General features: G+C 36.0%; 2 protein-coding genes across 5 annotated transcripts in view; one reads left to right on the forward strand and one right to left on the reverse strand.

The window, feature by feature from the left end:
• The window catches only part of LOC127836369 (heat shock 70 kDa protein 12B-like), a 349,365-nt gene that overhangs the window by 64,693 nt on the left and 257,265 nt on the right, over positions 1-27,407 (forward strand). The gene's annotated exons all lie outside the window — the stretch shown is intronic.
• Positions 17,482-27,407, reverse strand: part of LOC127836371 (monocarboxylate transporter 12-like) — a 322,224-nt gene continuing 312,298 nt past the window's right edge. The window contains exon 8 of one of the 2 annotated variants that reach the window (XM_052362984.1): positions 17,482-17,591. In XM_052362984.1, the coding sequence (XP_052218944.1) occupies positions 17,503-17,591 (89 nt within the window). In that variant the 3' untranslated portion in view covers positions 17,482-17,502. The remainder of the gene's footprint in view (positions 17,592-27,407) is intronic. The other variant, XM_052362981.1, reaches the window with a different exon arrangement.

Below are 27,407 nucleotides of genomic sequence, written 5' to 3' on the forward strand. Positions count from 1 at the left end.
ATTTGAATAGCTTGATTGTTGCTAACAATTTAACAATATTTTTTTTAAATAAGCTCGTTGAACAACCGTGCATTATGAATAATGCATGCTTTCATAATTTAAAACAAAGAAAAACGTATTTTGTGTTGTGTTTATGTGCTTTTTATTTGTGTTATATGTTGTTTTACTACATGTAGTTGTGTATTTGTTTATATTATTTTTGTTTTAAGTTGTATTTCACTTTCTTTGTTTTGTCCAGTTATTTTGCATTAAGAATATGACGCGCTACATCAAATATTCATGAACATTTATAATATGTTGGAGGTACAAGAGTTAGTTCTTCGACGGTTTTTATATGCTTTATAGCACATCACTACATCTTTCGTATTCATAACATTCATTTACACAAACAACAACATAATGAAATCTGCTCTGTTCTCAATTAAAAATACATTTGTTCTCAATCTTTTTATGACGCATTATATAGTTCTTTAAAAATTTCATTATATATATATATATATATATATATATATATATATATATATATATATATATATATATATATATATATATATATATATATATATATATATATATATATATACACTTTATATTCATCACTTGTTATGTTATAAATGTCTATTCAAATCAGTTTGGTTTATTTCTAATTATCTTCGTTATAATACACAACCTGATTAAAATATATATTTCATTTACATCCGTATATATGTTTCCTTAACTTGGTGGGTCTGACTCTGTTTCTAGACAAATATATCAATCGTTTTGAATCCCCAACTGCTATTAAACTTATGTGGGCTTTGGATATGAAATTATGTATAAAGCCATTCTTTCCTGCATCTTATTCTTAGAAGGACAGACTGAAATTCAGTTACTGACATTCAGTGATTATGATTTATATCGCACCATGGACTTAACAGTCCGGTATTTGTTTATATATGAAATGATATTGTAAAGAAATTTCAAAGTGCAAATTAAATAAAATATTATTTTGATATAACACATACGAAACGGTGTAGCCACATGTCCCCTTTTAAGTGTTATTGGAAGTATGCATGTTTCATTAGAATTGGTACATCAGCTAACTGGTTGCCTATATATGACTAAAATAGTACTGAATAAGACAAAGATCCAAAACGCAATCGTTTAGAGCAAGTGGTCAATTACCAAATAATTTTACATCGTACACAATCACTCGCGATAGCGCCTCAGAAACTCGTAGTTTCAATAAAACTTACTCTGTGTATATCCATAAGTCTGAAGAGAATTTACTCCTAACGCAAAGTTTCACCTTACAAACAAACCGTTAGGGTTAAGTGGGCGGGAAATAGCGTGAAGTCTCTTCTTATTCGGATTCGTTACCGGGTAGAAAAGAACAAATTTGACCTTCACACAAGTTTTACTACATACGCGAACGATTCCAAGCATAACTGTTGGTAGAATCGGAGCTTACATCGCATCGCAGAAAAAAGGGGGCTAAAAAGTTCATGGGAGATATTTGCCATAGACCCATTATTGCTTTGAACGAGGAAGTTTTTATTGAGTTAATAAACATTAAGCATATTGATTTGCTTTTTCTCGTACATGTCCCATTCCCACTTCCATTCAAAACACATTAGTTACTACATGCAATGTTAAACTTAAAATTATACCAAAATATATTTGGTATAATAAACAAATCTTTTAATTGTTAGTCTTTATTTTTTTACAAATAACAGCATTGAATAAAATTATCTATACAGCACCTATACTGGTGTATAGTTAAAATATTAAATACTAGTAGTTCAACAACTAGACAATAATTATTAAAACAATTTACAATGATTATAGATATAAACATATTATTCGATGATATATTAAATAGTTAAACACTTGTAACTATTACTCAACAACGTTTAATGAGACATTTAGTAGCAAAAAATGATATCTTCGGGAAGCTAACTATTTTCAAATAAAAGACCACCTAAATTATTTGAATTTATAATAAAAATATTATAAATAACAAAGCAGTTAACCTTTCGTCTCCAGTACTAGAAAACATGAACATTTTTATCAAATTGTCAACATATGACGGTCATAAGAATTAACTTCACATAAAAGCTATATCAGTAATATGACAGTCTCAAATCGTGTACAGTCAAGTTAGCATTACCGGATCAGTAGCGTAATAAAGTTGTTCTGGTGAACAGCAATAATTGTTTTGAGACAACAATTATGATAAATCTATTTACAATGATTATAGATAAACATATTACCCGATGATAAATTTAAAAGTAAAACAAATGTTACTGTTACTCAACAACGTTCAATGAGACATCTAGCAAAAAATGATATTATCTTTGGGAAGCTAATTATTTTCAAATAAAAGACAACCTAAATTATTTGAATTTAGAATTAAAATGTTATTAATAACAGAGCAGTTATCCTTTCGTCTCCAGTACTAGAACACATGAACATTTTTATCAAATTGTCAACATATGACGGTCATAAGAATTAACTTTACATACAAGCTAAATCAGTAATATGACAGTCTCAAATCGCGTATCCAAGAAATGCTTAGGAAAGTAAGAGTAATAAACCGAATCATGAATAATGTTCAGATTTCATTAAATACAAATGTAAACATTCAAGGTTAATTTTTGACTACTCTAACCCTAACATAATATGAAAAAGCGATCGACTCTTTGGCATGGTCTATTGTTCAAAATACGTTTACCTTCTTTAATATATGAGTGTTTTCCTTTGACATGCGTTGACATGTGTTTCACCTTTATCTTTTTTGCCGAAATTCCGTCACTCGTAAAATCCAGCGCGCCCAAACAATCAACAACTCGCCAATAAAGACTACAAATAATGGTCACGTGAGTAACATAACCTGATTCCTACATCAGTCTATTTATAGATTCATCAGTCTATTTATAGAATATACTAGATAGCTCATCACTGCATGTAGCAAGCATCAGTCTTCGAATAGACTCTAAAGAAACATTACGTGTCACTTCTTGAGTTTATATCGCGCCTTTCACATTAGTGATTGACGAGACCAGTTGTATTTACAGACATCATATCAGCTAATAATATCAGCAACGAAACACGAAAACGTGCACCTTACTATTCATCCAAAGTCCATGAAATGTTCGATTGGAAAATTGGGCCACTGAAATTCAAGAACTGTTTGTTAAAAATACCTACATTTGTTTAATAGTCAAGTGCATTTTACTAATTCAGGCGCCACGTTATTATATCAGCATGCAAACCGTTGGTATATTTATATGTTTAGTATATTTAAAGAAAACGTATGTGGATCGTTTGGCCACTGCAACATAAGCTTAAGGAGGCACGTGACTAGATATGCTTGGTGGATGTTTTAGTACGAAACAAGCCCGTATTAGTCTAATGTCCCTGACTAATCTATTGTTTGGACGTGTTGCCTCAGAAACGATTGCATTTAAGTTATACGTTAATCAAAACGCTTATAGATAATAAAATGGCTAAATAGAACGAATGGCCACGCGCACATGATACGTGATGTAATTAGACGGCACATGATAATATCAGCGTAGTAGTTTTGTGTGCATTCACTAAACACGTATTAGTTCATCTTTAAAAACCTTCTTTGAGACTTAAAGCCACTGTAGCATGGTCCATGTACATTAAACATGATTTGATGAATGGTTACGTACACGTGAGAAATTAAAGAAGTCACGTTACTTTATCAACGTGGCAGTTGTATGCTTACTCTTCTAGTCTGTATCATTCGATAATCAATGAACACTCTTGGAAATTGTACGTTAAACATTTAAAAAATAAAATTAAAATACAATAGGACATGCCCGCGATGAATTTAGTCGGCACGTGACTACTTTAACATGGAGCTGTGTGTGTATTGTACGGGTGCGTTGTTGCTCAAATTCCGAGAAAACGCTTTTGACTTTTGGCCCATGAAACATTTTAATTGCAGGTTAAAAAGTTAAGGAAAGCGATTGAGTGGATGAATGATCTCGTGCAACTGAAAGCGTTCGACAAAATGGAACAGTGTGCATCATCAAGGACAGTTTGTATTCACTTTGTACAACATTGTTTTGTACATATTACACATTCTGACAATCTATGTAAGTGACATTTTTCACTTGTTTACACTTGGCATAAATATTTCATGTAAAAATTGTAATAACTCATTGCAATTTTGTCGAAACTTCTATCTTAATCAGTTTATTAGCTGAAAAACGTTCAACTGTTCATGGTCAAAAATCAAAACATTGGGCTAAACGATAACATTCAGCGTTCAAGTGTTCAACAAATACGTATTCATGACATCTTATCAACTAAGCCTTCTTGTTTATTCATGATCGCTTTTGTATGTAACGTCTATGATCAATAACTTTGTCAAGTCTGTACATGCACAAATACTATGCATTATTGAGTTAAACAGCAAAACATATTATAAATGTCCTTTACTAGATACCGCATCGTAATAGACTTATTCAAAGATATATTTGATCGACAAGTTGTCTATTTAGAATTCTAACGCTGATACAGATTATCTTTTCGATCGTATTCAGCAAATAGAATTATCCCGCGACTAAATACGACATAGGTGTAATGTATGTTGTAAACACGTGTCTTTCTTTTAAATAAGTGTTAGTTGTGCTTTGCCAGCAATAATAAATGAGTATATTTATTGCAATTTTTAAGAAGAAAACTCTGATCATTTATTTCTATATACTGTTGAAAATGGTCTTGTACGTTTGTATAAAACATAATGACTATCACTTTTTACTATTCACTCTGTATCAAATCTTTTATTCTATCGATGTTTACTACGCTGTATATTCCTATCATGTATAATCCTATCAAGTGCAGTTACTTTCATACATACACTTACATACGCCTTTAATTAACCACATCTATTGGCTTCTCAAGACGCTATTCGTTTAATTATTACAGCACTAACGAATTATGTTGAATGACCAGCCTTTTTACATAATGCCTTACACTCTCATCTACGTTTTCATTTATTTTTTTCTATTGCATTGTTTACATATTTCTTGTATTTCTTTTAACCGTTACACTCTCATTCTGTTTGATTATTTCTACATTGAACCGATTTGACCATATATGGTCAAAGGTCTTAGTCCCGAATACTGGTCCTCACTGTCCCCACAATTAGTTGGCGAACAATCTGCAAGATCATCACGTAATTCATCCCACTTAGATGTTGCTCGGACTAGGACTTCTCTGTACCAACATTCCTTCTTGCCCTCAACAATTTCTGCTTGGAATTCACTTCCAGACGAAGCAAAGCTTGTTGATAACATATCTGATTTTAAAAAGGCTCTGGATCTTAACAAGCCTCGTTGTAATCCATTGTTCTATTATGGTAAGCGAAGGCAGCAAGTGCTGCACACACGTCTAAGAACTAACTGTAGTTCTCTTAATAAACACTTATTTGATAGAAATCTGGTTCCATCGCCACAAAATAGAGGACAGTCTACTCACTTTTTACTGGTCTGTCCATTATATGCAGCTATAAGATTAACTCTAGTTAGAACTATAGAACAAAACACGGATATATCACTCCGCACATTACTGTATGGAGATGATAATCTTTCCAGATATAATTTTGCAATGTTTGATGCAGTTTATAGTTTCATCGAAGGCTCAGGAAGGTTCGAAGTGGTATAACTATCGGTTTTCTATGTTTCATAATGTTTTCTTTTTTTTACAAACAATTTCTTTGATTATAACTACACCAGCAATATATTTTTCTTAATACATTGTTTCAACATTATTAAACAACTTTGATTCCAATCTTACTCACAAACTTGTTTAAACTCGAATGATTATTCAAATGTTTTGTGTTTTAAATGCAAATACCGCCACTAAGTTTGTAAATATACTACAGAAGAAAGAAACTCTACTAGCCTAGCTATCGTTCCAATCCTATAAACCTTAGATGCGTAATTTATGTTGTAAAACACATTGTTGAATAAATATGTTTAAACCAAATACGACGCGGATCAAACACGGTCATAGGTGACTAAAGTGAAGATAGACATTAAACGCCGTTCCTTTTCCATGATTTACAAGATAGCTTAGACAAGTGACACATGTGAATGTAACAAATATGATAACTTAACCTATTAGATTAGTGATTGTTGGTGACCTGAGCTTTAAAAATTGATAACGACTCGCTTACATGCCTGTATCAAGCGTGTGCGTAGTGTAGTATGAGCGCATATTTCGAAGGGTTTTGATACGGCACAAATTTCCTAAAATTGAGTGTACTTTTTTTCTGTTTAATTCTGTTAATCTTTTGTCTGATGGAGTGTTTGTAACTCTTACTTTTGTCAATACAACCACTATAGTCTGACATGTTTATTTGTGGTTATTAATTATCCGGTGGATGTATAAGCATGTAATACGGGAGACATAGAGATGTGTTTTGTCGCTCAATATAGCATGAAAGTTGTTCAACATTGCCGTGAAAAAGTCCTGTTCATGTAACAAAATGGCAGGTTTGTACTGCAATGATTTTTTTCTAAATTTTCAAAACCAAAATACTGCTTTACTGTGGAATTATTTAATTAAATGATGTATACATTTTCAGCAGATTCAATTGCAGACTTATTAGAGAGGTCTTACATTTCTGCAATCGAAATTTGTTGAAAAAGTTTGCTTTGATCGAACAGAAATTGCATCGTTCGTTACTGGATAAGTATATAGATTAGCGGTGGTCCATGTCTCCACGTCTGGATAAGTCGAGTATATTTTGAAACACAGCTTATCAAACGGACATCTTTTTATTTATTGAAAATCATTTAAAACTATTCTCCTCATCGGAAGCGCGAATTTTTTACTTAAATGGCATTTTTTGAAAACAGTGTATGATGCATTCATAAGCTGCATAACGTCGTGAGCTACAGTACCGTTTTAAAATAAAATCTAAATGTTCACTGCGCGCCAAACTACTGATTCCACAGTACTGCATGTGTGCATGTATTTATATGTGTGTAGTGTTACACATGGTACATACTTAAACAACATAAACATTACAAGAATACTCCAATTAATGTTATGCGATTTTCTTGAATGTTGCATATAATAACATGTAACATTATATAAATAATAGTACATATGATATACAACTTCATGTGGGCAGAGCTGGAACTCAAGTTCCAAAAGTGTTTGTTTTTTAATGTTGCAAATAATGACGAAATGTTTGGAAACTCTTTGAACTTGTATCAAACAAAGTAAGTTATTTGATTTGCAACACTACCAGTTTAGTTTTCAGAAATGAAACATCTTTGAAAACTTCATATCAGTGTTATAGCCATATTTATAATAAATATCGTCTTTTTCAATAATATCCCAAGTGTTTTGTTGTAAAATTCTCTCGAGCATTTTGCCGTTGGACTTGGATTGAATGTCGATCTCATCACGTTCGAGCACCTAAGTTTAGATCGGCCGATCTTGATGACACTTTTCATTAAATCAAGTTTACATGTAGGCCTAGCCTGCGATTGTATTTGTATTTGTAATTGTGGCCCTAAAGTGGTAACATTTGTTTTAAGATTTGACTCGGTGACATATAAGCTGAAGAAGATTTAATGAAGATATAATACACACCTATTTTATTTTTATTTGAAATTCTGATAAAGACCTAATACATAGCTATGAATTATCATTGAACATCGGATAAACATCTAGTGCATTACTATGCATTTGTATTTGAAATTCTGATGAAGATCTAGAACACAGCTATAAATTCTCATTGAACATCTGATGAACTTCTAGTGCATGTCTATGTATTTTTATTTAAAAGCTGATGAATATCTAGTGCATAGCTATGCACTCTCATTTGAACATCCGATTAAGATCTAGTTTAAGCAGTGGGTTTTTGTGATTAGTTCATGTTTATTCAATACGATGTCCACAGTTATTATATTATTTAATCTTTATATTGAGAAACACGTTACTTTATTAGCTTTCCTTGCCGAGTTTACGCAATCTTGTCATGTTTTCAAATCGAAAGAGGTAATCGCTTTGTGTCTGTTTTAACTCAAATGCTATTCTTTTTTTTCAAGGGTGACACAAGTATTTGGCATGAAATAGAAACAACTGAAATTTCTAAACTAACATACTAAAGTAAAGGCTAGCATATAAACGTTGACAGTGGAGTTTCTTCTTTGAAATTTCTATACAAACGTATGTCAGGTTCAGAAAGTGAGGAAGTCACATCGATCGATAGTAATGTATCTGCCTTATCAACAAATCATCGATGATGTGTCCGTTTCTTGCTATATATCCCAATCTCAAGCCAGTTATGTTATAGAAATAATGAAACTTGAAATGCTACCGAGGGTTGCATTGTTTGAGGTTCGGCTGGCTAGCCCTCCAACCAGGTTAAACCCCATTTCATAGCATTGAATGTCGGAGAGGGTATTCCAGTTTAAATCCTTGAATCTTAATATGTTCTGTTATAAAAGTAGTTGGTAAGATAAAAAGGTTATATCCTGTAGAGTTTTTAAAGAGTCAGTGATTGCTATTGTATTCACGTCAAATGACCAGTGCGTGTAAAAAGGAAGGACAGTGTAAACAATGTGAAAATTCCCCACCTTGGAGCAAAGGGTTTATGACAGGACAATGTTAAAGAATTACACAGGGGTTTCTATAGAAATTGTTGAGGTTTTGCTCGATAAGCTGACTCCCCTATTCAAGAGGCGAAGTCAGAATGTCCGCCTCTGCTGGTCCAAACGTATTCGTTTATCAAAGCTGATAAATAGGCACTTAGTTACATCTTTCAACGAGTTTATCCAGAAGTTTGTACATACGCCATAGTAATGATAAATGATGTCATTGCGTATAATTTGTCTTCCTACGTCGGCAATGTTGATTTCGTATACTAGCAATGATAGCATAAGTGTGAATAAATGGATGTATTATCTACAATAAAAACTCACGTATACATTTCGTTACAATATCGATAAAACAATGGCTTTTTAATCACAAGAACAAATACACGATAGGTCCCCAATAATTTTAATTTTGTATCAATCGAAATAACATATAATTTTGTTCAAGATTGAACTAATCAATTATATAATCATTTTTTATTGTTCTATCTCGGGTGAAGAAATTGAGCCTGCTGAACGTGTAAGATTACTCACTATTAATAAACACTTAATGCTTATAATGTGTTATGCATGCAAGCAGAGTATCTAAAACGTTTAAAAAACATACATACGACACAGAATATTCATGCGATGAGTACACGTCAGATGCTTTCATGATTGCATTAAACATTTCTATATCGCCCACCACATGTAATTAAACTGATTCTATATTCAGGCTGGTATCGATGGTGAACTTTCAAAAAAGACCCTGGAGCCCAAGGCAGCCGCGGTGAGTTGTAAAGCCCTCGGTCACACGATAGCAAGAAAAAAGTTAAAGGTAGTCGACATATGAGGTACTGCTTATAATAATAGAAGTACGAGGTACTACTACTCATAGAATTATGACCACTACTAGTATTAGTACTACTACTATTTCTTCCACTACTACTACTACTACTACTACTACTGCTACGACGACTACTACTACTACTACTTCTACTACTACTGCAACCACTACTACTACTTCTACTACTACTACTACTACTACTACTACTACTACTACTACTTCTACTACTACTACTATTACTACTACTACTACTACTACTACTACTACTACTACTACTAATGCTGCTGCTGTTGCTGCTGCTGCTGCTACTGCTACTACGACTACTTTACCACTACTACTACTACTACAACAACTACTACTACTACTACTGATACTACTACTACTTCTACTACTACTACTACTACTACTACTACTACTACTACTACTACTACTACTACTACTAATAATAATAATAATAATAATAGTAGTAATAATAATAATAATAATACTTATTATTATTATTATTATTATTATTATTATTATTATTATTGTTATTATTATGATTATTATTATGATTATTATTATTATTATTATTAGTATTATTATTATTATTATTATTATTGTTATTATTATACTTCAACATGATTCGGGGTTTGGAAATCTTGTTGACAATGGGCAATAAGTTATTAAGCTGAAGTATGTGTATTTGCTGTATTTTATCTGCCTTATTGTTAATCATAGGTGGTACTGCTGACATCTCTGTCCACGAAAAACAAGTCGATGGCTCACTTTAGAATATTCACATCCCTAAGGGCGGTCCGTGAAGCGGAATAAATGTCGATGCAAACTTCACAAGGTTATTGACAGAAGTATTTGGGACAGTCAAAGTAACGACGTGTACGATTACTTTGATATGATTCGTTACTTTGATGTTAAGAAGAGGACATTTGAGTTTGATTCTCATAACGATATCCTGCTGGGACTGAAGGACAGTTCTGATAAACTTTCTCTTCAGTCTTTATGGAACCGACTGGCACCATTTAAATACGGTGATAAGGTTGTCCTAAGAGGAAGATATAAGCTTGGAATCGACTCGTCAATCATACAACGTTGGTTCACAGATCCACTGTCTAGGACAGTGATCCACATAAGCAGTGTCCCTAAAGAAGATTGTATGAAAGATGTGTGTCTTATTGTCTTACCACTACTGTGTTTAAATTTGGTGTCATTGATTCATAGCGCTCCAAGCAGAGCATCATGAAGAAAGAGAGTAGTTCCTTTGGGCACTATATCAGTGTTACAATTCGGTGTTCTGTTTCTTCGGTTCCATACTCTCAAGTAAACCACAATAAAGAGGATAGCTCAACAACAACATATGGCTCCACTAAGCATTTTTGCAGTGTTAACATTCGGATTCCTGTTTTTTCCGCCGCCATGCGGTCAACGTTCAACATAATAAAGAGTATAGCTCGATTAAACACTATAGCATTGCTACAATTCGGTGTCCTGTTTTTGTTTCGCCTCAATGCGGTCCAAGTACATTATAATAAAGAGTATAGCTCGATTAAACACTATAGCATTGCTACAATTCGGTATCCTGTTTTTTCGCGTCCTTTCGGTTTAAGTACAGCACAATTTAGCAGATAGTTTTAATAAGCTCTATAACAGTGCTACAATTTGGTGCTCTGTTGTTTTTGTTTCAGTTTCTTGTGCGACAATTAAAGCGCTATAAAGAGGATAGCTCAATTAAACACAATGGCCATGTTATGATTAAGTTGTTTTTTTTTTCAGTTCCGTATTCTCCAATTACAGCACAATAAATAGGTTAGCTAAATTTAACACTATAGCAGTGTTACAAATTGGTATTATGTTCCTTCGATTCCTTGTTTTCAAAGAAAGGCAAAATACAGAGTATAGCTACACTTAGCACTTTATTAGTATACAATCTGGAGTTCTGCTGTGTTTTTCTTTTCGTTTCTTGCGCTCTCTAATCACAGTTAAGCAAGAAGTGTAGCTCCACATATTACTATAACAATTTTACAATTCGGTGTTCTTTTTTTTCGGCGCATTGCTCTCCAAATAAAGTAAATTAAAGGAAGAGTATATATCCATTGAGCACTATAACAGAGCCACCTTTCGGTGATTGATCTGTTTCTTCTCTTCCTTTCTCTCTAAGCACAGTACAATTAAGTGTATAGCTCAACTGAGCAAGATATCAGTGTTTACATTCTTTGATATTTGTCTTTGATTCATTGCGCTCCAAGCATAGCACGATAACATGAAAACCTCCATTCAGGTCTCTTTCTTCGTTACCTTACGCTCTAAGCCTATCACAAAAAGAGTATAGTTCCAATGAATAATATACCAGTGTCTCAATTTGTTGTTCTGTTTCTCCATTTCCATGCTTTCAAACTACAACAAAATAAAGAAGATAGCTCCACCAAGGACTATGGTAGTGTTTCAATACGTTGTTCTGTTTCTTCGGTTCCATGCTCTCAAAGTACAGCAAGATAAAGAGGATAGCTTCATTAAGGACTATGGTAGTGTCTCTATTCGTTGTTCTATTTCTTCGGTTCCTGGCTCTCCAAGCATAACACAATAAACAGGATAGCTTCACCAAGGACTATGACTGCGCCTCAATCGTTGTTGTGTTTCTTCGGTTCCATTCTCTCAAAGCTCAGCAAAATAAAGAGGATAGCCCAACCAAAGACTATGGCAGTGTCTCAATTCGTTGTTCTGTTTCTCATTTCCATGATCACAAAGAATGACAACATAATGAGTATAGCTTTACCAAGGACTATGGCAGTGTCTCAATGTGTTGTTCTGTTCTTCAGTTCCATGATCTCAAAGTACGACAAAATAAAGAGGATAGCTCCACCTAGGACTATGACAGTGTCTCAATTCGTCGTTCTGTTTCTCCGCGTCCATGCTCTCAAAGTACAACAAAATAAAGAGAATAGCTCCACCAAGGACTATGTTTCAATTCGTTTTTGTGTTTCTTCAGTTCCATGATCTCTAAATAAAGCACAATAAAGAGGATAGCTCCACCAAGGACTATGGCAGTATCTCAATCGGTTGTTCTGTTTTTTTCGGCTACATGCTCTCAAAGTACAGCAAAATAAAGAGGATAACACCACTAAGGACTATGGCAGTGTCTCAATTTGTTGTTCTGTTTCTCCGGTTCCTGGCTCCCCAAGCACAACACAATAAAGAAAATAGCTCCACTAAGAGCTGAAACAATTTTACAAATAGGACATATGTTGTTTTTGGTTCATTTTGCTTCAAGTACAGCCCAATAAAGATAGCTCCACAAAGCATTATATGGCCGAAACATGAAGGGTTCGATGTCTTTGGATTTTTGCTCTGCCAATGCAGCACAATACAGAGTACAAAAGCACTGTTACTATGCAGTGTTCTGTTTATCCGGTTTCTTGCACTCAAAGTACATCGCAATAAAGAGGATAGATCAATAGAACACTATAGCAGTGTTACACTTCGGTTTTCTGTTAATCCAGTCACTTATTCTCCTAGCGCAGCACAATTCGCTCATTGCACTATAAGCACAACATAATAACGGGTATAGCTCTTCTAAGCACTGTAAAAGTTTTGCAATTATGTGTTCTGTGTGTAAGTAACTAGCTATCCCAAGTACAGCACAATAACGATTATAGCTCCAATAAGCACTATAGAAGTGTTACAATTCTGTATTATGTTCCTTTTTTCCTGCTTCTCCGAGTAAAGCACAATACAAATGATAGCTTTAATAAGCACTATAGCACTGCTACAATTTGGATGTCTGTTTCTTTGCTTCCTTGCTCTCCAATCTTAGCACAATAAGGAGGATAGCTAAAATAAATACTATAATATTGTTACAGTTCGATGTTCTTTCTCTGGGTTCCATGCGTTCCACGCGCAGTAAAATAACGAAATAACGAGTACAGCTCCATTGAGCTTTATCACATTGATGTAATACTGTGTTCTGTGTCTTCTTAAAAAAACGATATGCCAATTGAGCACTTAAACAGTGCTAAAATTCGATGTTGTATTTATATGGTTCATTGCTCTCAAAATAGGCAACGATGAAGTGAATAGTTCCTGTAAGCACTATAAAAGTGTAACACGTCGATGTTCTGTTTCTTCGGTTCTTTGCTCTGCAGCCACAGCACAATAAATAGGATTGAACCATTGATCAATATAACAGTGCTACTATTCGGTGTTCTATTGCTCTTGTTTCTTGCTCCTAAAGTAAAGGATGATTAAAATGATAGCTCCACTGAGCACAATAGCAGTGTCATAATCCGGTGTTCTGTTTATTCGGTTTGTATGCTCAAAGCACATCACTATAACGAAGATAGCTCCATTGATTAGTATAGCAGTATTATAATCCGGTGTTCTATTTTTTAGGTTCCTTGTTCCCCAAGCACAGTCCAATAAAGTATATACCTCTACTAAACAATAAAGCAGTAGTACAAATCGGTGTTCTGTTTATTCGGTTCCATGCGCTTCAAGAACAGCACAATAAAGCGGATGGCTCAACTCAGCCAAGTGATATTATTCGGTGTTCTGTTTCTTCGGCTCCGTACCCCTGAAGTACAGCACAATAAAGAGTATAGCTCTACTGACCACTAAAGCAGTGTTACAATGCAATATTCGGATTACCTGTACATTGACCTCAAATAACAGGACAATAAAGAGTAATATCCACTGAGGACTATACACTGTTACATTTCCATATTCTTTTCCTCGTTCTCTTCAACACCAAGCGCAGCACAATAAAGAATATAGCACTTTAGCAGTTCTTAAATTCGGTGTTCAGTTCCTTCCTATCCTAGCAGAGCACAATGAAGAGTATAGTCCCTTTAAGCACTTTAGCAGTGCTACATTTTGGTGTTAAGTTCTTTCCTATCATAGCAGATCACAATAAAGAGTATATTCCCTCTAAGTACTTTAACAGTGCTATGATTCGATGTTCAGTTCCTTCGCATCCTAGCATAGGACAATCAAGAGTATAGTCCCTTTAAGCACTTCAGCAGTGCTACAATTCGTGTTCAGTTCCTTCGTATCCTAGCAGAGCACATTAAAGAGTATCGTCCCTCTAAGCACTTTAGCAGTGCAACAATTCGGTGTTCAGTTCCTTCATATCCTAGCAGAGCACAATGAAGAGTATATTACCTCTAAGCACTTTAGCAGTGCTACATTTGGATGTTCAGTTCCTTCGTCTCCTAGCAGATCACAATAAAGAGTATAGTCCATCTTTGCACTTTATCAGTGCTACAATTCGATGTTCAGTTCATTCCTAACATAGCAGAGCACAATAAAGAGTATAGTCCCTCTAAGCACTTTAGCAGTGCTACAATTCGGTGTTTAGTTCCTTCGTATCCTTGCAGAGCACATTAAAGAGTATCGTCCCTCTAAGCACTTTAGTAGTGCTAAATTCGATGTTCAGTTCCTTCGTATCTTAGCAGAGGACAATAACGAGTATAGTTCCTCTAAGCACTTTAGCAGTGCTACAATTTGGTGTTCAGTTCCTTCCTATCCTAGAAGAGCGCAATAAAGCTCCATGGAGTACTAGAATAAATAGTGTTACAATTCGGTGTACTGTTTCGTTGGTTTCGTTGTTTCCAAGTACCGCCAAATAAAATACCTCCACTTAGCGCTTTAGCATTGTTATAAGTCAGTGCCTGATATTTCCAGCTCCTTGCTCTCCAAACACAGCACAATAGAGAGTATAGCTCCACTAAGCATCAAAGCAGTGTTACAATTCGAGGTTGTGTTTTTACGATTCCCTGCGCTCCAAGAACAGATTAATAGCGCGGACACGGACACTTTAATCATGTTATGTTCGATATTCGGTGTTCTGTTTGCTCAGTTCCGTGCTCTCCAAGCAAAACACAATAAAAAGCATATCTCCACAAAGCACTATAGCAGTTCAACGATTCGGTATTCTATTTGTTCGGTTCTTTGTTCTCCAAATACAGTACAATATAAAGTATTTCTGTACTAAGCACTATTGCAGTGTTACAATTCGGGATCTGAGTGTATGGTTCAATTGCGTTTCACGCACAGAACAATAAAGAGTATGGCTTCACTAAGCACTTTAACGGCGTTACAAGACTGTGTCATTTGTCTTCGGTTTCTTGCTCTCCATAATAAGCACAATAAAGAATATAGCTCCACTGAGCTTAATTACACTATAGCACAATGAAAAGCATAGCTCCACTATGCACTTACAGTGTTACTATTCTGTATTCTGTTTGTTCGCTTCCTTTCGCTCATACTGTCCAGCACAATACAGAGGATAGATCCACTGACCACTAAAACATCGTTATAATTGTGTGCTTTGTTTGGTTCTTTGCTCTTTAAGAACAGCACAATGAAGAATAAAGCTCCATTAAACACTATAGCCGTGTTTCAAATCAATGTTTTGTTCCTTCGGTTTCTTACGCTCCAAGCAAATCACGATAAATGGGATAGCTCCGTTGAGCATTATTGCAGTGTTGCAATACGGTATTCTGTTTCATCGGTTCCTTCCTAACCAAGCAGAGAGCAATGAATAGTATAGCTACACTAAGCACTATACCAGTATAACAATTCCTTGTGCTGTGTGGTCGGTTCCTTGAGCTCGAAGAACAGCTCAATAAAGATGATAGCTCCACTAAGCACTGTAGCCGTGTTACAATTCGGTTTTCTAGTTCTTTTATTTCCTTGCTCTGCAATTACAGCACAATAAAGACGATAGCGCCATTATGAACTATAGCAATGTGGCAATTCGATGTTCCATTTCTTCGGTTCAATACCCTAGAACTACAACAAAATGAAGAGGATAGCTCCACTAGGCACTATAGCAGTGTTCTCTTTGTCCAATTACTTGCTCTCGATGTAAAGCACAATAAAGAGGATAGCTCAATTGAGCACTAACGCGCTGTTACAAGTCGGTATTTTGTTTGCTTAATTGTTTTCTGTTCCTTGTTATACAAGTACGGAAAATAAAGAGGACATCTCTACAGCACTGTTGCAATGCGGTGTTTAGTTTATTCGGTTCTTTGAGCCTAAAGTAGAACACAATAAAGAGGTTCGAACCACGGACCAATATAGCACTGTTACAACTCGGTGTTCTGTGTTTGTCCGTTCCTTGCTCTCCAAGCACAGCAAATAAAGAGAATACAGTCATTGACCACTACAACAGTGTTACAATTCAGGTTTCTTTTGCTTCTTTGTACTCTCAATGCAATGTACAATAAAAAGTATAGCTCATCTGACCAGTATAGCAGTGTTACGATTCGGTGTTCTGTGTCTTTGGTTCCTTGCTCTCCATGTACAAAACAACAAAGAGGAAACCTTCATTAAGCACTATAACAATGTAATAATATTCACGATTATTCGGTGTTTTCGATCCTTTGCGCTCCAAATACCGAACGATAAAGAGGATAGGTGCGCTGACCACTATAGCATTGTAACAATTCAGTATCTTGTATGTACGGTCCCTTGCAATCCAATATCAGCACAATAAAGAGGATAGCTCCACTCAGCAATAGAGCAGAGTTAGAATTCCGTGTTTATTCTGTTCGGTTCTAAGCGCCCCAAGTACAGCTCATTTAAGAGAATAGGTACATTAAGCAATATAGCAGATTTGCAATTCGGTGTTTCTTTCTGTTCAGTTCTAAGCGCTCCAAGTTCATCTGGTTAAAGAAGATAGCTCCACTCAGCAATAGAGCAGAGTTAGAATTCCGTGTTTATTCTGTTTTATTCTAAGCGCCTCAAGTACAGCTCGTTAAAGAGGATAGGTGCATTAAGCAATATAGCAGATTTGCAATTCGGTGTTTCTTTTTGTTCAGTTCTAGGCACTCCAAGTTCATCTCGTTTAAGAGGATAGCTCTACTAAGCACTAATACGATTCGTTGTTCTGTTTATTCGGTTTCTTTTCCTCAATGTACAAAACAATAAAGAGGATAGATACATGGAGCACTATAGCAGTGTTACAATTCGGTGTTCAGTTTCTTCGGTTCCTTGCGCTTCAATTACAGCTCAATAAAGAAGATAGCTCCATTGAGATCTACACAGCTGTTACAATTCGGTGTTCTGTTTCTTCGGTTCCCTTCGCTCCATGTACAGCACAATAAAGAGGATAGCTCCACTGAGCACTATGGAAATGCCTGCGTATATGTAGAACATCAAATAAACCAGATATGTCGAATACGTGATACACCCACCAAAATATTACAGTGTGAACAATTTTTAGTTTTAAAGAACGTCATTTGTATTTTAATAACTGTTCATTTGGTTGTTTTATCAAGTTATGTTTCAGGAATAATTTTATGTAATGTAAAGTACTGTAAAAAAATGTGTCTTATTGTTTTAGCAAAGCAATGAAATAAAAAAGTATATATTTACTTACAGTGTGCTAGGTATTTATTTATGAGCCGCTGTATGTGCAGTCCGCTTAGGCTAATCAAGGACGACATTTTCCGCTTTTAAGTAATGCATCGGTTAAAGGGCGTTTTTTCTGAATACAAATCCACTCTAGGCTTTCCGGATAAGCTAGTGAGGACTGCAATGCATTAAGTCCAGTTTTTACAGAACGAACGTATATTATCATTTCGACCTAGAACGTTCTCAAAATGAGTGCGCGCATGTTGTGAAAAATAATATTCGCGTACCTGCAATTGAATGCCCTGCAAATACAGACACCCCTCCAACAAAGTTACACATGCAAAACGCATTGGATACTTCGTCTATTGCAACAAAGTCGGAGAGAATAACAGATGTGAGGGACACGTCTGCCGCTATGGAAAGTATTCAGGATTCTAAATGAATGTGTCAAAAAATGAAGAAAAAAGGCTGAATGAACGCAAACTACCCATCCAGAATGCAACAAAATTAATCATTTAAATCGGTGTGCCAATCCGACGACCGTTTCAAAACACTAAACAAAATAACGATAATGATAAATGTGCCACTCATTAAATAACTTAAATACAAAAGCATATGTTGTAATGAAAGTATATGTTTAATTACCGGTTTTGCATTTACCAACATCAAATTATGGTATCAATAATTCAAAGTTCAAAATAAATCAAATTTCAGGTTGCTATTTTTCCCAAACATTGACAAAAACAATTGCAATTAGAAATAAACGTACCACTCTCCTTAGAGCATAATTTACTTCTAAACAACCCAATCATGGCTGAGTACATTGTTAGCGAACAGTATGCGCCCCTAAGGGCCGCCTCAGATGTGAATAAGCCGAATATGACGTATGAGAAGTTTTATTATCCTTAATAATCCTTGCATTTATTGCTAAAATCATGTATAACGAAAATTTATTTGTATCCGATATTAGCGAAACAATAATTACATATAACATAACATAATTATCCCCACGCTTTTTGAAAAAAAGGTGGGGATATTGTGGTTATCTCCGCCGTCCGTCCGTCCGTCCGTCCGTCCGTCTGTCTGTCCGTCCGTCCTGGCCACTATCTCCTCCTACACTAAAAGCACTAGAACCTTGAAACTTACACACATGGTAGCTATGAGCATATGTGCGACCCTGCACTATTTGGAATTTTGATCTGACCCCTGGGTCAAAAGTTATAGCGGTTGGGGTGGGGCCGCGTCAGAAATTATCACTCATTTTTTTAGGTTATTTTACATTTACTTCTTTATTTCTACACCGATTCACTTCAAATTGATACTGGACCTCTCTTATGACAATACGGTCGATCTCAACCATGCATGGCCCCATTCCCAACCCTGGGGCGCCCCGCTCACATAGGCCACACCCACCAAAAATTTCCATTTACTATAATTTTTTCATTTCTACACGGATTCACTTCAAATTGATACTGGACTTTTGTTATGACATTAGGGTCAATCTCAACTATGCATGGCCCCAATCCCAACCCTGGGGCGCCCGCCCACATAGGCCACACCCACCAAAAAATTCCATTTACTATAATTTTTTCATTTCTACACGGATTCACTTCAAATTGATACTGAACTTCTCTTATGACATTAGGGTCAATCTCAACTATGCATGGCCCCATAACCAACCCTGGGGCCCCGCCCACATAGACCACACCCACCCAAAATTGCCTTTACTATAATTTCTTCATTTCTACAGCGATTCACTTCAAATTGATATTGAACTTCTCTTATGACAATACAGTCAATCTCAACTATTCATGGCCCCATTACCAACCCTGGGGCGCCCCGCCCACATAGACCACACCCACCCAAAATTGCCTTTTACTATAATTTCTTCATTTCTACACCGATTCACTTCAAATTGATACTGAACCTCTCTTATGACAATACGGTCAATCTCAACTATGCATGGCCCCATTACCAACCCTGGGGCCCCGCCCACATAGATCACACCCACCCAAAATTGCCTTTTACTATAATTTCTTCTTTTCTACACCGATTCACTTCAAATTGATACTGAACTTCTCTTATGACAATATAGTCAATCTCAGCTATGCATGGCCCCATTACCAACCCTGGGGCACACCTAGGTCAAACATTCGGCGTGGGGATACGCGTCGGCCTCTGCCGCGCCATTTCTAGTATTGGAATTATTTTACTTAAAGGATCTCCTAAATATACAATAATAAAAACACGACTACCGTATCAATGAATCATATCGTTGTATTGTTCACACACAAAAAGATGCGTTGAAATTAGTATATGTACATTTAAATAGACCGCTTAACCTTACATCATAAGATCAATTGGTGTGACCGTACAATAACTTCTAATAAACAAGAAACCGTCGGAGACGGGTGATGCTCCCCAAAGGTTTTTTTGTCACAATATTGCACTTTATATTCAGATAAAAGGAAATGTCTTGAGGGCACAGTAGTTGGGGGGACAAGAATATTTTTATAGAAAATTTCAAAGGGCCATAACTCTGTGAAAAATCATCCTACCAAAACCCGCTGATAATATGCACATCTCCTCTTGGTAGTGAAGCTTCCCATAAAGTTTCATTGAATTCCGGTCATTAGTTGCTGAGAAATAGCCCGGACAAAAATTGTGCATGGACGGACGGATGGACGCACACACGGACAGACGAAGCGGCGACTATATGCTCCCCCCAATAATAAATATTGGGGAAGCATAAAAACGGCTGACTGAATTTTCAACGCTTTATTTAACCATTATCATGACTTTGTTTTACAACGAGATCTTCAAAAAAAGAAAATGGGGCAATATGCGTAATAATCAGTATCTGGTGTGGATGGAATATAATGCACTATAGCACTGTCACAATTCGGTGGTCATTTTTTGCGATTCCTTGCTCTCAAAATTCAGCACAATAAAAAGTAGCTTCATAAGGCATTATCACAGAGATGAAATTCTGTGTTCTGTTCATTCGGTTGCTTTCTGATCGTTTCAAGTACAGAACGATAAAGAAGACAGCTCCAATAAGCACTATAATACCGGTAGTCTTACAATTGTTCAATTTTACTTTGGTTCTTTGATCTCAAAAAAACAATACTGTAAAAGTAAAGCTCCACTAAGCACTATAACAGTGCTGCGATTCTGTGCTATGTTTTTTCGGTTCTTTGCGCTCCAATCAACAACGCAATAAAGACTGTGCCTTCACTAAGCACTGTTACAGTGTTACAATTCAGTGTTCGTTTTGTTGTATTCCTTGCGCTTCAACTACTGTAACGGCAGGATATAAAGGATAGCTCTACTCGGCACTATAGCTGTGTCATCTTTCATTGTTCTTTGTGTTCAGTCCTTTAGGCTCCAATCACAGCTCAATTAAGAAGATAGCTCCATTGAGATCTGCACAACTGTTACAATTCGGTGTTCTGTTTATTCGGTTCCTTGCGCTCCATGTACAGAACAATAAAGAGGATAGCTCCACTGAGCACTATGGAAATGCCTGCGTATATGTAGCACATCAAATATCCACCGGAAATATCGAATAGCCAGCCTGCAAGATAAGTGATTGTGATATATATGCACCAATATGTAACAGTGGGAGAATTGACGTTTTTAAGAACGTTCTTTTTATTTTAAGAATTGTTCAACAGGTAGTTTTATCATGTCAATTTTGAGGAAAAAAATAATGTAAAGACTATAATAAGCTTACTGTTGTTGTTATAGAAAAAAGCAATAAATGAAATGTACAAACTAAGTTTTAGTGTTCACAGTAGTTCGTATGTGAACAGCTCTCTGTGAAAATTGAGCTTTCTGCATGTGGATAAAGTGTGATCCTAGATTAGCCTGTGCAGTTCGCACAGGCGGATCCGGGACGACATTTTCCGCTTTTATGCAATTTTGCGGTTAAAGGACGTCTTTTCTTAGCATTATCCGTTAAAGGCGGAAAGCGTCGTTCCAGATTAGCTCAGACGAATGTGGGACGACTCTTTACGCACATGCATTAAGCCAGTTTTCAAAGAACGATGCTCAATATTTCAAACTAAAACGTTCTCAAAATGAGTGCTCGCCTGTTGTGACAAGTTTGACTGGGGATTCGCTTACCTGCAACGGGAGGCCCTGCAAATACGGACACCCCTCCAACGAAGTTACACATGCCGAATGCATTGGAGAGTTTGTCTATACCCACGATGTCGGCGAGAATCACAGATGTCAGGGAGATAGTCACACCTGCAAACATGGAATGTATTGAGGATTCAGAATTGGTGTGTAGAAAGTTGAGAAAAAGATGACTGAATAAACGGTAACTGCCAAAACCGAATGAATTAACATTTATGAACAAACTCAATGTATAAGTCTCCCGCACTATTGAAACACTGAACAAAATAACGATAATTACATGTCACTCATTCAATAATTCAAATACAAACGTATATGTTGTAAGGAAAAGTTATGCTATTTTAAAGTTTTGCATTTACAAAAAATTAAATGAATGAATCAAGAATTTCAAAGTCTATCTTGGGTTCTTATTTTTTCAAAAAAACAAAAAAACAATGGCCATTGGAAATTTACGTTTCACACTCCTTAACCCGGTCCCGCTGACAAGTAAAATGAAAATGGCTATAAGCAACCAGCATTAAATCAGAACAGCCTGCGAGTCACTCGCAGACTATTAAGGGGTTGTATTCTGTTTGCTGTTTATAAGTACCTTAGGGTTGGAAATGAAACCTTAAAAACTTAAATCTAACAAGGATGGTCATACATTAAATTTGATTTTCTAAGGAACTACAAATGCGTCATTGCGCGTATATGAGCAGTAAATGGTTAACACCATAACTTACCACTGAACACTTCAAACATGGCTGAGTACACCATAAGCGACCAGTATGCGCCCATAAGAGGCGCAACAGCTGTGAATAGGCCGCATATTATTAGCGACACGTTGTACAAGAGCAGACGATTCACCGACTTCCGGTCCGAGATGTGTCCGAAGACAACCCGCCCCACGGTGTTCGTGATTCCCACTGCGGACAGAAGCCAGGAAGACCGGAACTCGCTGATTCCTGAAATAAGTGGGTGTTTCGATCCGGTTAAGTGCACGGTTTATAGATCTAAGGTAATTGGTTAATAAAAGATGGCCCATGAGTCTCATTCGTGCAATATTTTCCTTGTGTTGTTTTAACTTCGTAGAAAATATAACGTATGTTTAATTGTCCTTCAGAATTATTTATTTACTGCTTAAAGCAAATATGTTACCGAAAATGTATATAAGCGATGTAATTATAACATCGGATAATTTTATTTAAATGATCTCCTAAATATAAATTAATACAAACGTTAAAATATATCTACGAATCATACAGTTGTATTGCCAACAATACCAAAAACATTTGATTTTGTTGTAGAAAGATTGTGGCGTAAAATAAATTGAATTTTAGATATGATGCTTTTTTTCTGTTCAACATTAATAGCATATAATTCAATGGGGCCAGAGCAACAACTTATATATAAACGAAGCTGCGTTTAAATTTATATACGTATATTTAAATGGACTGTTTAAACCAATATTTTGAGATTAATTGGTTTGCCCGTAAAATTAATTTTAATCTAAAACGACTAATAGAATTACCCGACGGTTTATTCAACAATCATCTTGATTTCTGGGATTTCAAAGAAAATTTGCAAAACGGGGTTTTCAAAGAAAATTCGCAAAACGTGTAATAATCAGTATCTGGTAGATGGAATTAAATGTTTTAATTCAAACCATGTAGATATACTAAAGCAAAACGTTTAAAATCGTGTTTATATATTAGATTAGAGTACTGATAGTTCAAATAAAGCATAATTACCCATTCGCATGGCCATGTCCGGGAGGTACACATAAGGCACATAATATCCAAGGCCGTAGAAGAATAGCGACACAAGAAACAAGAGGAATTTTACTGACTTGAACATCTCATAGTCAAATAGTTCACGTATCTTTGCGGCGCACGATCTGTTGCTCTCGTTTGAACCGGATATTGAAGAACTCAGGAGAGGCGTAGGAGATGAGACTTCATGTGTTTTATCAATGTCGTAATCGGACGTATCACCGGAAGTTAGCGGAATAGACAGTTCGTTATCGCTGTCGATGTGGTGTTGACCATTGCTTTCGGTTGTATTCTTGCTTGTCGTCGTCTGCAAAGAGTTTATATCATTTTCTAAAATCCCATTCAAGCCATTCTCTACATCACCACCACTTTCGGATTCCTTTGAGAGTGGTATGTGTGTTTCGTCGTACATAGTAAAAAAAATTTTAATGCGCAAGGTGTGTTGTTGGTCTAAGGGTAGGAACAGCAGCCCGCAAGCGACGCAGTGTAGCAGCAGACCGGACTGCACGATCAACGCCCCATGCCACGCGTATTGCTGGAACAAAACACTCGTTAGCGGGCTCATTATGAACGTTCCTATTCCGGATCCGCTGACGTCAATACCCGTTGCTAGGGAACGCTTTTTCCGGAAATACACGGTGACAGACACAATGGACGGTATGTAGATCATCCCGTAACCGAAACCTAAAATGTAAAGAAGTATCGGTCACAATACTACAAATATTTGATTTTGGTGTGGACAAGATAATGACATGAGACAAATTGTATGTAAACTGTAAAAAAGGGCTTTAATGCATGTGCGTAAAGTATCGTCCCAGTTTAGCCTGTGCAGTCCGACACTTTCCGCTTTTATGATATTTTTCGTTTAAAGAAAGTCTCTTCATAGCAAAAATCAAGTTAATGCGGAAAGTGTCGTCCCTGATTAGCCTGTGCGGGCTGCACAGGCTCATCTGGGACGACACTTTACGCACATGCATAAGACACCCTTTTCACTGAGCGCGGCTCATATAAATTAACATGTAAACTAAGAATACAATGTTAATGTAAAATGTATGAGGGTGAATAAAAGCTGCAAAACGAAACAAGTAAAATTGAATAAAAAAAAAGACAATTTCGTAGTGGGATCTGGTGTAACATATTATCATGTCATCTCCTCAATTATCTCGTGAAACGCTTACACGAATAATACCGCGTATAAATGTGCCTCGCTCGGGGCAAATCGGGGTTAATGTATGTGCGCAAAGTGTCGTCCTGGATTAGCCTGTGCAGTTCACGTGCTTATATTGGACGAAACTTTACGCACATGCATTAGGTCATCTTTTCCCAGGACGAGGCTCAGATACAGGACGCAATTCAAGTGTGCTTTTATTCCTATTGAGTTCACAAGTTCCTAAGTTAGCACGATAATTTTCATAGCGTGATAAGTTGGTAAGTCGCACTGAAGGACCCAGTAAACTTAAGTGACCGTTATCTCAGTATGTTAATGTATTCGCACTCATTACATTACGTAGAGGAACGAACGACAACTCTGCTAGGAAAATGATGTATTCGGTGACTTCACATTATTAAGCTGTTGGCAACATTGGAACGTCATTTACGGGATATCTGAAAACGGCTGATAATCAAATTTTAAGTTACGAGCTAACGCTTATATTTTCATTTTATTTAGACCAATAGGATGATAAATCTGTAAATAGTATGCCTTGTTTTGCAAATAAAAGCAAAATGTTCGTCAGAAATGATTGACATTGTAATGTGACGGGTTATACTGGGTATATTTCAGTAATATGTATATGAAAAGTTAAGAATAACAGTTTATAACTGTAACACTTTAAGAGTACATGGACTGTCATATGATGAGATGTTCTAGTTTATGTTAAGGTAAACTGACCAGACTTTATTCAGGACATCGTATGATATGGTGCTCTTGGCGGTCACGAGTGTTGACCAGGCCACGGGGTGGTGGAGAGGTTGTTTACTTGCTGACACCATCACGTTTTCAGAATATTTTTCAGAACATGACCGTGTATAAAAGCGGGGTAATTTTAATGGACTGGGAGGAGCCATTCGAGCCATTCGGGGAGTCTGCGGTTAGAGATTTGTCACGTCTTCTTGACGTGGTGGCCATGTCGGCCGCCGCGCTGTAAAATTGTATTTCATGAACATTAGCAAGCGTTGTGTTAGAAAATATTCAACAGAAATAAATCTCGATGAAAACAGAAATGAACTTTGGTTGTTTCTGTGTGTTATCAACGAACAATGTGTAATTACGTGACAACATGACTAATGATAAAAGATTGAAATTCATCTTTAAACTAAAAGAGAGTTTTATTGAGTATAAATCTGGTCCATCAAAACGTCATGTGTTTTTTTTTCATTTTGCTGGTTATCCGCTGGCTGTCGATGAATGCAGGAGCTTTCGTTTTGTGCGTGTAAGTAATATTTCTAAATATTATCGCCAAAGTAGGCGATTAAAGTGTAAATAAAGAAAGCTAAATGTATTGTTCGCGTCATACAATACTGTCAATATTGTCTAAAGGGATCTAATCATACTTTGAGGAATGCAAGACGGTACAAAAATTATGTTATGAAATGATAGATATCAACAAATTTCTCAAAATACAAAGAGGCAGCAGATTAACCTCCAAGTAGCATCCTATCTCCGTAACATGGGCCAACATAATCTCGTACCGGTCAAACGGGCTAGATAGCATTTTCATACGCGATATGTCTACATTGCAAATTCATACTTATTAAAATATTCGACATATGGTTGTAATAAAATAAACACGTGTGTTTGAGTCAAATTTTAAGACTAGCATTATGCCTATACGCACGAGGACGCAACTCATTGCACATGGTTTTCCGCTAGTGTACATAAGGTACAAATCAAAAATAACCTTAATCGACAGGGTAATTCAAATGAATATGACAAGAAATATTATATAGCAAATATTCATTTGACACGAGTGCATGTAACATTCGAAATTCAATTGTACCAAAGGATTGAATTTTAAATAGGTCTGTCATCTTAGAATTTCGTGTACAATACATATAGCTATTAAAGAGACCTTTTCACAGATTTTGGCATGTATTGAAGTTTGTCATTAAATGCCTTATATGTAAACATTGGATCTAAAAAGCCCCAGTAAAAAACTAGAATAAAATTAAAGAAAGAAAACAAAGTTACTCTACACTGGGCTCGAACCACTGACCACTGCAGTAAAAGTCTTTCGCTTAGACAAGTCGGCTATCCGCGCTCATAAACGAATTTTATACTGTATATAAGTAGTAATGGTAGTATCACAAAATATAACGACAACAACAGCACTCTCCAAATTATTCAATCGTTTCGCGTTGCAACGCTTTATGATGTTCATGTTTTAAAATCGTCAAAAGATTTATATAATGGATATTTTAGATCATGGTAAATGTTCAGTATTACTGTTTCCTCACAAATATCATAACTACAGCGAAAATTTGCAAATCTGAAACATTTTTTTATTATTTTGTCAATTTACCAAACGCCAAAATGCCCCTTTAACCGTCTCTGGAAAATGGGGGCCTGTGTGGACTGTTTCATGTGAAAAATGTGAATGTTGGATTCATCATGATAGAGGACAGACAGTGTTAAACGTTCAGAAATCAAATACAGACACAGATACCTTATTCAGTAATTCAGCCTCGTTTGGGAATAAAAGGAAA

This window comes from Dreissena polymorpha, chromosome 6 (genome assembly GCF_020536995.1).
Source record: "Dreissena polymorpha isolate Duluth1 chromosome 6, UMN_Dpol_1.0, whole genome shotgun sequence".
Lineage (NCBI taxonomy): Eukaryota > Metazoa > Mollusca > Bivalvia > Myida > Dreissenidae > Dreissena > Dreissena polymorpha.